The 13221-nt window shown below is 48.0% G+C and overlaps 1 protein-coding gene across 1 annotated transcript; it reads left to right on the forward strand.

The window, feature by feature from the left end:
• The first annotated feature begins 569 nt into the window (after positions 1-569).
• thop1 (thimet oligopeptidase 1) lies at positions 570-11603 on the forward strand. The gene is made up of 14 exons (XM_086048146.1): positions 570-722; positions 1614-1829; positions 2643-2791; positions 2873-2980; positions 3074-3176; positions 3802-3959; positions 4031-4166; positions 4256-4398; positions 5203-5426; positions 6428-6629; positions 10622-10808; positions 10899-11027; positions 11138-11274; positions 11397-11603. Exons 1-14 carry the CDS (start codon positions 605-607, stop codon positions 11556-11558), a joined length of 2172 nt encoding a protein of 723 aa, XP_085904272.1. The 5' UTR covers positions 570-604; the 3' UTR covers positions 11559-11603.
• The last annotated feature ends 1618 nt before the right edge of the window (positions 11604-13221 follow it).

Below are 13221 nucleotides of genomic sequence, written 5' to 3' on the forward strand. Positions count from 1 at the left end.
GATTCACATTTTTTGAAATTGAAGAAAAAAATAAAACATTAGATAAATAGACAATCTCATACAGTACAAAAATGCATAAATGTATTTATATGTAATAGTGTAATTATTATATCGGAAATAATCAAAAAGCATAGTACACAACGAACATTTTCCGTACATTAAAAACGTATTCAGAATAGGTTAATTTATTTAAATGTAAAAAAAAAAAGCTATACTTATGCATAAAAACAATAATTGGGGAATTCTTGATAATTACATGTATTATAAACAATGACCTTGAAAATTATCGTGAGGATTTATTAGAAATGAACGTTGTTAGAGAATGTAAGGACAACAAAACATGTACAAGTTACACTTGACTATGAATAGTATACCGGAAAAGGCCCTCTTTCTTTTTCCGGTATAGCGTGAAAAATAAGAGCATATATGATTTGTAATTTAAGTCCAAATGTTTCGTGAGCGGTGATGAAAAATGTTTGAAAACAACAAGTGGATCCAGAATAATAGAGTGTCGACAGTGATGCCGTCACATGACGACAGTCGAGTACACATTTCGCCAGTGTGTCGCCAAGACTCGTAGTTTGAATCTGAAATCCGGCAGCGGATGCTCTCGGCGTCCTTTTCCGGGCTCTTTGTCGCAGCTTGTCGGTGGCACAAAAGGAGCACGCGCGACTGGCGAGTGGCGAGCAAACAGTGGCAAGTCGTCAACATGAGCCCCACAGGTGAGCACACAAGTTTAATTGGTGTCGTTGAGCGGCGTCGCCTCGCCTCGCCTCGCCTTTCCTGTCCGAGGTTTAACGCGAGCGAACACGAGCGCTTAGCTAGCCGGCTAGCTTCTCGTTCGTGCTAGCAGCTGCTTTCGCATCATCCCCAAAGCCAACGGACTGACGGGCATCTGACCTCTGACATTTGACATCTAACGTTTGTCATCTGTCATCCGATCCATCCCGCAATCAGTCAGCGAAAAACCTTGTCAATGTTTGTCCTTTATCCCTCGGTCGGCTTTTGCAATATCAAAGCAAATTTTCGATCGTCCTTTCTTGTTGAAGTGCACATTCATGCTCACGGCTCACTTGTATATGATTTCGTCAATAGCGGTAAAAACGATTTTCTATTTAAAAAAACAAACAGACTCCGCCTTGGTTTTAGTCTTACGTTCCAAAAGTAATTGGTGATTTTTAAACTGTAGGCATTCATAGCAAGAGCAGTCCTTAATGACTTTTAGGTAAATGTGATTTTGATGCCTTGTACTTTTTGCGTTAGAAGAGGATGGAGAAAGATGAGAATATACCCAGAAAATGGTTGTGCCGGTCAAGAGCTGTCAGTTACCTCCTGACTTATGACAGCTTCCTGTCTTGACAGGAAATGCATGATTAAAGCTTAGAATTAATTTGAGCATAGAACGGCCCCAAGAGTGTTTCTGAAGCAACCTTCAGCAGACCAATGAGTCGTTCGCAAGCAAAGGTAATGTAAAGCATTTATCCGCTAGCCGTTTTGGAGCCGGCAATGGAGCCAACCATTCCCAGCGCAGTCGTCGTATGTACGTCAACAAACGGGCTGACTTGTTTGACGGGCAGCGGCGGTGATGTCATCACTTCTGTGACGCCTTTCAGGTGAGGCGGCGTTGGGTGGCGGCGGCGGCGGCGGGGGCGTGTGCCCGGCGAACCGCCTGCGATGGGACCTGAGCGCCGAGCAGATCCGCCAGATGGCCGACGGGCTGATGGCCAACACCAAGAAGGTGTACGACGACGTGGGCGCTCTGGACCTGGACGCCGTCACCTTCCAGAACACCATCAAGGCGCTGGCCGACGTGGAGGTGGACTACACGGGTGCGTGTCCGCAACTCATCTCCCATCCAATCGATTCGCCTCTATCGAGTGATGGTTGCGAGACCTTGTAAATAAGTGCGAATTTTAGCCTTGCAACCATTTCTGTCGCCCACCTTTGTTTTTGATCAAAATTAGGGTTGCAACTAAGGATTATTTTATTAATTGAATAGTCAGTATATAAAATAAAAAAAATCTCTCCGTTTATTTCAAATTACATCCAATTGACAGTGCCGAAAATTTGCAAGCATAAATTGATGATGATTCAGTTACTGATGTGCTCCCTAACTTGTCAGTAAAGGGGCAAAAAAAACCTTATTGGTGACGAACTAAACCAGCAAGTGAATGCTTCCCCATCAATTCATGTTTGAAGCATCCGTCAGTCACAAATTTGGTGCGGGCTGGCGTTGCGTTTTGCGCTTGGCCGCGCGCGTCCGGAAACTTCTGAGCGCCGCGTCGACGTAAACGTGTCGAATGCTCCTTTTGTTTGTCCGCCATTGTTGAGGCGCGCAGGAACGCAGAGTCGGCGTTTGCCCTCCAAAGATGGCCGACGTCAGCGCTTTGGGCCAAAACAACAAACGCCACACGCCGGAATACGTTTTGGGCGCCGATTGTTGGGCTTGTTCCTCCACCAGCCGCCCCCCCCCCCCCCCCCCCCCCCCCCAATCGGCTTCAGCGGGCTCCCGTTTGGGTGGAGGGGGGGGGGGGGGGTGGGGGGTTTATGGTCAACCCGGGCCGGGCTTTGCTCTCTGCGGTTAGCCTGCTCAATGCTACCGTGGCTAACGTGGGCCTTTTTGCATCTTTTGTGTGGTCCAGTGCAGCGAAACGCGCTGGACTTCCCTCAGCACGTTTCCCCCTGCAAGGACGTGCGAGCGGCCAGCACGCAAGCCGACAAATGTTTGTCCGAGTTTGACGTGGAGATGAGCATGAGGGAGGACGTCTACCTGAGGATTGTGGCTTTGCAGGTAGCCAGCCGCTTGCCCTCTTGAAAGGGCTTCCGCAGAGCTTTGATGCCGTTGTGTGCGTGCGTGTGTGTGCGTGCGCAGAAGAAGCCGGAGTGCAGCAGCCTGCCGGCGGAGTCGCGGCGCTACATGGAGCGCCTGCTCAAGTTGGGCCAGAGGAACGGACTCCACCTTGCCAAAGACACGCAAGAGGTGCGAGCGCCGGCGGCCGGCAAAAGCCTCTCGGCGCTGTTGCGCGGGGGGGGGGGGGCGGCGGCTTCATCTTGCGTGTGCGCGTGTGCGTAGGAGATCAAGAGCATCAAGAAGACGTTGAGCAACTTGTGCATCGACTTCAACAAGAACTTGAACGAGGACACCACCAGTCTGACCTTCAGCCGGGAGCAACTGGGTGGGCGGAAAGGCGTGGCCTTTGCCAAGGCTCCTCCTCCTCTTTTTCTTCTACTTTCTTCTTTCTCTCCTCCTCCTTTCTGGTCTTCTTTCTCTTCTCCTACTTCATGTTGCGCTTTTTCCTTCAACTTTTTCTTCTCCTTCATCCTGATTGTCATCCCTCTTTAACTTGTTCCCCTCCCTCTGGCTCCTCCTCCTCCTCTTTCTTGTTGTTGCTCTTCTCATTCATCCTCAACTATTGTGACTTTTCCCTCCTCCTTTCTGGTCTTCCCTGTCTGTGCCTTCTTCCTCCTCCTTCGTGTTCCACTTTTTTGTTTTTCTTCTCCTTTGTCCTGTTCTTCCTCCCCTTCTCCACCTTTTTTTTCTCCTCCCTCTCCATCTTCCTCCTCTTCCTTTTTGCCACGCTTCTCGTTCATCCTCCTCTTTTTCTTCAACTTTTGCAACTTCTGTTTTGTCACCCTCTCCCTCTTTTTTGCCTCCTTTGAGAACGTTCCACTTTTTTGTTTTTCTTCAACTTTTGTGACTTGTCCCTCCTCTTTCTCTCCTTCTTCTGCTTTATCGCTTTTTCTTCGACTTCCGCTTCGTCCTGTTCCTCCTCCTCCCTCTTCACCGTGTCCCTCCCCCAGGCGGCCTGCCGGAAGACTTCCTGAGCTCGCTGGACAAAGACGGAGAGAAACTGAAGGTGACCCTGAAGTATCCTCACTACTTCCCCACCATGAAGAAGTGCTTTGTGCCGGAAACCCGCCGGAAGCTGGAGGAGGCCTTCAACTCGCGCTGCAAGGAGGTGACCTCTCCTCAGCGCCTTTGCTCCTCCCGCTCCCGCTTTTGCTTGACGCCGGCGCTCCGCCCCGGCAGGAGAACTCTGTGATCCTGAAGGAGATGGTGAAACTTCGAGCTCGGAAGAGTTCTCTCCTGGGCTTCGGCACCCACGCCGATTTCGTGCTGGAGATGAACATGGCCAAGTCGGCCAAGCAGGTGGCCGCCTTCCTGGGTGAGCAGCGGCAGCCGCCCGTCCTTGTCCTCTCGCTCTCGCTCCCGCTTCCGTCTGGATCACCCGTCCCGTCCCCTCCCTGTGCTCAGAGGAGCTGTCCCGCAAGCTGAAGCCTTTGGGCGACGACGAGCGCGCCGTCATCCTCAAGCTGAAGGAGGAGGAGTGCCGCAAGCGAGCCCTGCCCTTCGACGGGCAACTCCACGCCTGGGACACGCGCTACTTCATGACGCAGGTGACACCGTCGCGACCGTGAGCGACAACCTTGACAGAAATTTGCCAAACTTTCCCGACCGCTTCCGGCCCCTCGCGAGTCGCGTAAGATGTCGGCCGGCGCCGAGACGACCTCGCCGGCCCGACGGAAAGGATTTCCCCAATCCGCGCGAACGCCTTGCCGACCGCTACCCGGAGATCGGGCCCAAAATGATAATCGGGCTGCTTTTGAATCGCAATTCTTCGTCATGTGAGGGGGGAAACATCGCTGCGGTCGCGGCGCTCGTTTCCCGCCAACAACCTTTTTCAGTGCAAAGGCTTACTCCAACTGAATCGGATCCAATCAACAAATTGATGGTCAAATGAATGGCAAATTATTTGTGGTAATCCATTGTTTGGATTCTTTTATCCATGAAAATTTGTCTCAATCCTGGACATCATAGCAGACTTTGTGTTGTGTGAAAATCGAACATTTGCTGACTTTGGAAAGCGGCCATCAACAGACTCCTCCCGATTTGTGCACCGGTGATTTGAAATCACGACGCTTTAGATAAGCGGCCGAGAGCACGTTTGAAACGCAGCCTCAATTGCGATCGCGATTAAAAGCGACTCGATTGTGCAGCCCAAGCGAAAGCCCTTTGTTAACTTCCCAAAGACTTTCCCGACCTCTGTGAGACCTTGACGACTCGGCCAAAACCCTCCGGACCGACCCCCGGAAGACATTGCCGGAGACCTCTCAGACCCCCAGGGTGAGTTGAGTTGGCGGTCCGACGGTCCTCAAGATGTTTTCGTTGTTGTTGTCGTCGTTGCTGTTTGCGGGCGTCAGGTGGAGGAGAGCCAGTACGCGGTGGACCAGAACCTGCTGAAGGAGTACTTCCCCATGGATGTGGTGACGCAGGGTCTCCTGGACATCTACCAGGAGCTCCTGGGCCTCACCTTTGAGCTGCTGGACGGCGCCCCCGTGTGGCACCCCGACGTCAAGGTGTACTCGGTGAAGGACCTCAGCCAGGGCCAGGTGGTGGGACAGTTCTACCTGGACCTGTACCCCAGGTGAGAGGAGTCGGCACCGTCTGCGGCGGACAAAGCCGCGCGTGGCCCGATAAGACGCCGGCGGCCCGAGCTAGCCCACTCGACTCGACTCGACTCAACACCGGGACTAGCTAACATTTCTCGCAAAAAGCGCTCGCGTCACGCCGCAGAGGTCCGAGGGGCCTGGCGACATCATCACCATCGTCGCATTTTTCTCTCCCTATTTTGCTTCACAGAACTTGATTCTGACTTGCCTTCCTCAGTTTTGGGCTCACGGTTCCCCCTCGTCCCAATGTCAGGCGACGCTAGTGCAGAGGTCGGCGACGTGGGGCCCGCAGGTCTTACCGGTGATTGGGCCATTGTGATTTCCCAGGATTGTTGTCGTAGCCATCATTTCAAAATGAAATATCAATATAGTGTTCCCGAGGCTTGAAATTAGCATCTCAATTTGCTAATTAATATTTGCGCCTCATTGAGACGCATCGAACAGCAAAACTGAGAATCAGCTGCTGAGACGACCATCAAAAGAAACATAGAAGAAGCACCAAGAAGCTGTGCGCTACTGGCGCAGAAACGGCTAGCTAGCATTGAGCTGGAGCTGGCCACTGACACGCCTAAACCCGTCGCGCCGTCGCTGCCATGTCAGTCGTCGTCGCCTGCGCGGGCCCGCAAGCTCCATTTCTGACAAGCAAAGGGGTGACCAGAAAAGATCCTGCTAAATGCTAAGCTAATCTAAGATTGACACGGCTTGCGCGTTTAACATTGCAATGAAGTGCTTGGGTTGGTTGCACTTTTCACACACGTCTGTCTGGCTTAAGGCGCAGAACGTCGTCCAACTTTTTTAACATATAATTCAAGGTCATTTGATCGGATTTCACAAGTGTGCTCGCGCTTGGCATTCATCACTACCCAAGAAGTTGGCATCGGGTTTGGAGACCCTTGCGCTAGTGGTTGCATCTGATCGAATTGAGATGAGCTTAATGTTGATGCACCTGCGCTTTGCCCCCCCCCCCCCCTCACAGGGAGGGGAAGTACGGCCACGCGGCGTGTTTCGGCCTCCAGCCCGGCTGCCTCCTGGCCGACGGCCGTCGTCAGATGTCGGTGGCCGCCATGGTGGCCAACTTCAGCAAGGCCACGGCCGCCGCGCCCTCGCTGCTGCAACACGACGAGGTGGAGACCTACTTCCACGAGTTTGGACACGTCATGCATCAGCTGTGTGCGCAGGTCAGCCCCCGCAACACGCCGCACAATCACACTAGGCGCCGCAACTACACCGCTTCACTTCAGTACGTAACAAGTAGGAACCGACCAATTAGGCGGTGGCCAATTGAATCAGCCGATATTAGATTAAAAAAAAAAAAAGAAAAAAAAAAAAAAAAAAAAGGATTGCGAAACAACCTTAGGGTTTCAAAGTTGGGTTAGGGTTTCGTTTCAAAGTAGGGTTTCAAAGTAGGGTTTCAAAGTAGGGTTTCAAACTAGGGTTAGGATTTCAAAGTAGGGTTTCAAATTAGGGTTAGGGTTTCAAACTAGGGTTAGGGTTTCAAACTAGGGTTAGGGTTTCAAAGTAGGGTTAGGGTTTCAAACTAAGGTTAGGGTTTCAAAGTAGGGTTTCAAACTAGGGTTAGGGTTTCAAAGTAGGGGTAGGGTTCCAAAGTAGGGTTTCAAAGTAGGGTTAGGGTTTCAAATTAGGGTCTCATATTAGGGTTAGGGTTTCAAAGTAGGGTTAGGGTTTTAAAGTAGGGTTAGGGTTTCAAAGTAAGGTTTCATATTAGGGTTAGGGTTTCAAAGTAGGGTTAGGGTTTCAAAGTAGGGTTAGGGTTTCAAAGTAGGGTTAGGGTTTCAAATTAGGGTTAGGGTTTCAAAGTAGGGTTAGGGTTTCAAAGTAGGGTTAGGGTTTCAAAGTAGGGTTTCAAATTAGGGTTAGGGTTTCAAAGTAGGGTTAGGGTTTCAAAGTAGGGTTTCAAACTAGGGTTAGGGTTTCAAACTAGGGTTTCAAAGTAGGGTTTCAAACTAGGGTTAGGGTTTCAAACTAGGGTTAGGGTTTCAAACTAGGGTTTCAAAGTAGGGTTTCAAACTAGGGTTAGGGTTTCAAACTAGGGTTTCAAAGTAGGGTTTCAAACTAGGGTTAGGGTTTCAAAGTAGGGTTAGGGTTTCAAATTAGGGTCTCATATTAGGGTTAGGGTTTCAAAGTAGGGTTAGGGTTTTAAAGTAGGGTTAGGGTTTCAAAGTAAGGTTTCATATTAGGGTTAGGGTTTCAAAGTAGGGTTAGGGTTTCAAAGTAGGTTTACGGTTTCAAAGTAGGTTTACGGTTTCAAAGTAGGGTGTCAAATTAGGGTTAGGGTTTCAAAGTAGGGTTAGGGTTTCAAAATAGGGTTAGGGTTTCAAAGTAGGCTTTCAAATTAGGGTTAGGGTTTCAAAGTAGGGTTAGGGTTTCAAAGTAGGGTTTCAAACTAGGGTTAGGGTTTCAAACTAGAGTTAGGGTTTCAAACTAGGGTTAGGGTTTCAAACTAGGGTTAGGGTTTCAAACTAGGGTTAGGGTTTCAAAGTAGGGTTTCAAAGTAGGGTTAGGGTTTCAAACTAGGGTTAGGGTTTCAAAGTAGGGTTTCAAACTAGGGTTAGGGTTTCAAAGTAGGGTTAGGGTTCCAAAGTAGGGTTTCACACTAGGGTTAGGGTTTCAAAGTTGGGTTAGGGTTTCAAAGTAGGGTTTCAAACTAGGGTTAGGGTTTCAAAATAGGGTTAGGGTTTCAAACTAGGGTTAGGGTTTCAAACTAGGGTTAGGGTTTCAAAGTAGGGTTTCAAAGTAGGGTTAGGGTTCCAAAGTAGGGTTTCACACTAGGGTTAGGGTTTCAAAGTAGGGGTAGGGTTTCACACTAGGGTTAGGGTTACAAAGTAGGGTTTCAAACTAGGGTTAGGGTTTCAAACTAGGGTTAGGGTTTCAAAGTAGGGTTTCAAACTAGGGTTAGGGTTTCAAAGTAGGGTTAGGGTTTCAAACTAGGGTTAGGGTTTCAAAGTAGGGTTTCAAAGTAGGGTTAGGGTTCCAAAGTAGGGTTTCACACTAGGGTTAGGGTTTCAAACTAGGGTTAGGGTTTCAAAGTAGGGTTTCAAAGTAGGGTTAGGGTTCCAAAGTAGGGTTTCACACTAGGGTTAGGGTTTCAAAGTAGGGGTAGGGTTTCACACTAGGGTTAGGGTTTCAAACTAGGGTTAGGGTTACAAAGTAGGGTTTCAAACTAGGGTTAGGGTTTCAAACTAGGGTTAGGGTTTCAAACTAGGGTTAGGGTTTCAAACTAGGGTTTCAAAGTAGGGTTAGGGTTCCAAAGTAGGGTTTCACACTAGGGTTAGGGTTTCAAAGTAGGGGTAGGGTTTCACACTAGGGTTAGGGTTTCAAACTAGGGTTAGGGTTACAAAGTAGGGTTTCAAGCTAGGGTTAGGGTTTCAAACTAGGGTTAGGGTTTCAAACTAGGGTTAGGGTTTCAAAGTAGGGTTTCAAAGTAGGGTTAGGGTTTCAAACTAGGGTTAGGGTTTCAAAGTAGGGTTTCAAACTAGGGTTAGGGTTTCAAAGTAGGGTTAGGGTTCCAAAGTAGGGTTTCAAACTAGGGTTAGGGTTTCAAAGTAGGGTTAGGGTTCCAAAGTAAAGTTTCACACTAGGGTTAGGGTTTCAAAGTTGGGTTAGGGTTTCAAAGTAGGGTTTCAAACTAGGGTTAGGGTTTCAAAATAGGGTTAGGGTTTCAAACTAGGGTTAGGGTTTCAAACTAGGGTTAGGGTTTCAAAGTAGGGTTTCAAAGTAGGGTTAGGGTTCCAAAGTAGGGTTTCACACTAGGGTTAGGGTTTCAAAGTAGGGGTAGGGTTTCACACTAGGGTTAGGGTTTCAAACTAGGGTTAGGGTTACAAAGTAGGGTTTCAAACTAGGGTTAGGGTTTCAAAGTAGGGTTTCAAACTAGGGTTAGGGTTTCAAAGTAGGGTTAGGGTTTCAAACTAGGGTTAGGGTTTCAAACTAGGGTTAGGGTTTCAAAGTAGGGTTAGGGTTCCAAAGTAGGGTTTCACACTAGGGTTAGGGTTTCAAACTAGGGTTAGGGTTTCAAAGTAGGGTTTCAAAGTAGGGTTAGGGTTCCAAAGTAGGGTTTCACACTAGGGTTAGGGTTTCAAAGTAGGGGTAGGGTTTCACACTAGGGTTAGGGTTTCAAACTAGGGTTAGGGTTACAAAGTAGGGTTTCAAACTAGGGTTAGGGTTTCAAACTAGGGTTAGGGATTCAAACTAGGGTTTCAAAGTAGGGTTAGGGTTCCAAAGTAGGGTTTCACACTAGGGTTAGGGTTTCAAAGTAGGGGTAGGGTTTCACACTAGGGTTAGGGTTTCAAACTAGGGTTAGGGTTACAAAGTAGGGTTTCAAACTAGGGTTAGGGTTTCAAAGTAGGGTTAGAGTTCCAAAGTAGGGTTTCACACTAGGGTTAGGGTTTCAAAGTAGGGCTAGGGTTTCAAACTAGGGTTAGGGTTTCAAAGTAGGGCTAGGGTTTCAAAGTAGGGCTAGGGTTTCAAAGTAGGGTTAGGGTTTCAAAGTAGGGTTTCAAAGTAGGGTTAGGGTTTCAAACTAGGGTTAGGGTTTCAAAGTAGGGTTTCAAAGTAGGGTTTTAAACTATGATTAGGGTTTCAAAGTAGGGTTTCAAAGTAGGGTTAGGGTTTCAAACTAGGGTTAGGGTTTCAAAGTAGGGTTTCAAAGTAGGGTTTTAAACTAGGATTAGGGTTTCAAACTAGGGTTAGGGTTTCAAACTTTGTTTCAAATGTTGTGTTTAAAGTTCATATCATTGTAAGCCTTAAAAAGGAGGTCAACTGAATCATATTTTTTTTCAAGAATATGTTCCCAGCAGGCCCACTGATCAAAACACGGCATTCTGATGAATGTTGCCTTAGTGGAATATGTGTTAAGCAGCAAATTGCACCTGTTTTTAGCCATCTGATAACACGTTTGAATTGACAGAAGTGACAAAATCACAAAAAGTGATGGCAAAAAACGGCTGGATTAACTTATTCCACAAACGCAATATTTATCAGAACGCCTTGTTTCAACTCGTGGGCTTGCAGAGAACATATTCTTGAAAAAAACGTTTGGGTTGACTTTCTCTTTAAGGGACAGAATATTTTTCATCAATTTTATCAGAATTACCACGGCTGTGAAAAAAAGCAATGAGTCCAGCGACGACGCGGCCGTCCGTTTTGCGTGCAGGCGGACTACGCCATGTTCAGCGGCACCCACGTGGAGCGAGACTTTGTGGAGGCGCCGTCTCAGATGTTGGAGAACTGGGTGTGGGAGAAGGAACCTCTGCGCAGGATGTCCAGACACTACCAGACGCAGCAGCCCATCCCCGAGCAGCTCCTGGACAAACTCATCAAGTCTCGCCTCGCCAACACGGGTCAGTCCGCCACGCGCGCACACGGACACACGGACGCACGCACGCACGCCCGCCCGCCCGCACACGCTCGATGACATCACCTGTGCGCAGGACTCTTCAACCTGAGGCAGATCGTTCTGGCCAAGGTGGATCAGGCGCTGCACACCCGCAGCGGCCTGGACCCCGCCGACGAGTACGCGCGACTCTGCCGGGAAGTGCTGGGAATTCCCGCTTCGCCCGGTGAGCGGTTTCACTTGCTTACGTTAGACCTCGTGTTGTCAATTGGATGTCGCTGGAACAGCTGAGTGAGTGAGTGAGTGTGTGTGTGTGTGTCCGTCCTCTGTCCTCAGGCACCAACATGCCGGCGACGTTCGGCCATTTGTCCGACGGCTACGACGCGCAGTACTACGGCTACCTGTGGAGTGAGGTGTTCTCCATGGACATGTTCTTCGCCCGCTTCAAACAGGAAGGAATCATGAATCCCAAGGTGGGCAGAGCGCGCATGTACAAAGAACGCGAAGCGCGGCGCCATTTTGAAATGGCAAGCATTGCAGGAAAAGCGCAAGGTTAGTCCCGCTGCGCTTTGTGACGGTGCGCCTTTGCGCGCAGGTGGGCCTGGACTACAGGAAGTGCATCCTGGGACCCGGCGGCTCGGTGGACGCGTCGGAAATGCTGAAGAAATTCCTCGGGCGCGAACCCAAACAAGAAGCTTTCCTCATCAGCAAAGGGCTGCCCCTGGACCTGGAACCCGGAGCGCCGTGCCCGTGTTGAGCCAAACGCCGATAACAGCTGCAAATAAATATCTTTTAAAAAGTCCTTCGACAGCACTTCCTCTCTCTCTCTCTCTCTCTGTGTGTGTGTGTGTACACTGCTGTCTCTTCGTCCCTTGCCCGGCTTCCCTCAACTTTTGTTTTTTGACAAATTTGATGTGTATGGAAGCAGTTCAAGTTTCAAAGGTTTCAGATTAGGATTTTCAATTTTGATTAACCCCATTTTAAAACGGTATGCCAAGTTTGAAACCCTACTGTGAGACTTTAACCCTCGTTTGAAATCCCTTCTTTGAAACCTTAACCCTGGCTTGATACCCTATTTTAAAACCCAACCCTAGTTTAAAATCATAATTTGAAACTCTAACCCTACTTTGAAGCCTTAACCATAGCTTGATACCCTTTTTTGGAACCCTAACCCTACTTTAAACCCTAACCATGGTTTAAAATCATATGACACCCTAACCCTACTTTGAAACATTAACCCAAGCTTGATACCCTATTGTGAAACCCGAACCCTAGTTATTAACCATGCTTTGAAACCCTAGCCATAGTTTAAAATCCTAATTTGAAACCGTAACCCGACTTTAAATCTCGGGGTTAAGGTTTAAAAGTAGGTTTAGGGTTTCAAATTGTGTTTTTGAACTAGGGTGAGTCTTTCAAAGTAGGGTTAAGGTTTCAAATTAGGGTTTTCAACTAGGGTTAGGGTTTCTAAGTAGGGTTTCACACTAGGGTTAGGGTTTCAAAGTAGGGCTTCAAACGGGTTAGGGTTTCAAAGTAGGGTTAGGGTTTAAATCTAGGGTTTCAGTTAGGGTTAGGGTTTTAGAGTAAGGTTTCAAACTAGGGTTAGGGTTTCAAAGTAGGGTTTCAAAGTTCGGTTGAGGTTTCAAAGTTGGGCTAGGGTTTCAAAGTAGGCTTATGGTTTCAATCTAGGGTTTCAATAAGGGGTAGGGTTTCAAACTAGAATTAGGGTTTCAAAGTAGGGTTAGGGTTTCAAAGTGGGTTTCACACTAGGGTTAGGGTTTCAAAGTAGGGTTAGTGTTCCAAAGTAGGGCTTCAAACGGGTTAGGGATTCAAACTAGGGTTAGGGTTTCAAAGTAGGGTTAGGGTTTCAAAGTAGGGTTTCATACTAGGGTTAGGGTTTCAAAGTAGGGTTTCAAAGTAGGGTTAGGGTTTCAAAGTAGGGTTTCAAACTAGGGTTAGGGTTGCAAAGTGGGGTTAGGGTTTCAAATTAGGGTCTCATACTAGGGTTAGGGTTTCAAAGTAGTGTTAGGGTTTTAAAGTAGGGTTAGGGTTTCAAAGTAAGGTTTCATACTAGCGTTAGGGTTTCAAAGTAGGGTTAGGGTTTCAAACTAGGGTTAGGGTTTCAAAGTAGGGTTAGGGTTTCAAGGTAGGGTTAGGGTTTCAAATTAGGGTTAGGGTTTCAAAGTAGGGCTAGGGTTTCAAATTAGGGTTAGGGTTTCAAAGTAGGGTTTCAAACTAGGGTTAGGGTTGCAAAGTAGGGTTAGGGTTTCAAATTAGGGTCTCATACTAGGGTTAGGGTTTCAAAGTAGGGTTAGGGTTTTAAAGTAGGGTTAGGGTTTCAAAGTAAGGTTTCATACTAGCATAAGGGTTTCAAAGTAGGGTTAGGGTTTCAAAGTAGGGTTTCAAACTAGGGTTAGGGTTGC

This window comes from Filicampus tigris, chromosome 12 (assembly GCF_054856515.1).
Source record: "Filicampus tigris isolate MCC_2025a chromosome 12, RoL_Ftig_1.0, whole genome shotgun sequence".
NCBI lineage: Eukaryota > Metazoa > Chordata > Actinopteri > Syngnathiformes > Syngnathidae > Filicampus > Filicampus tigris.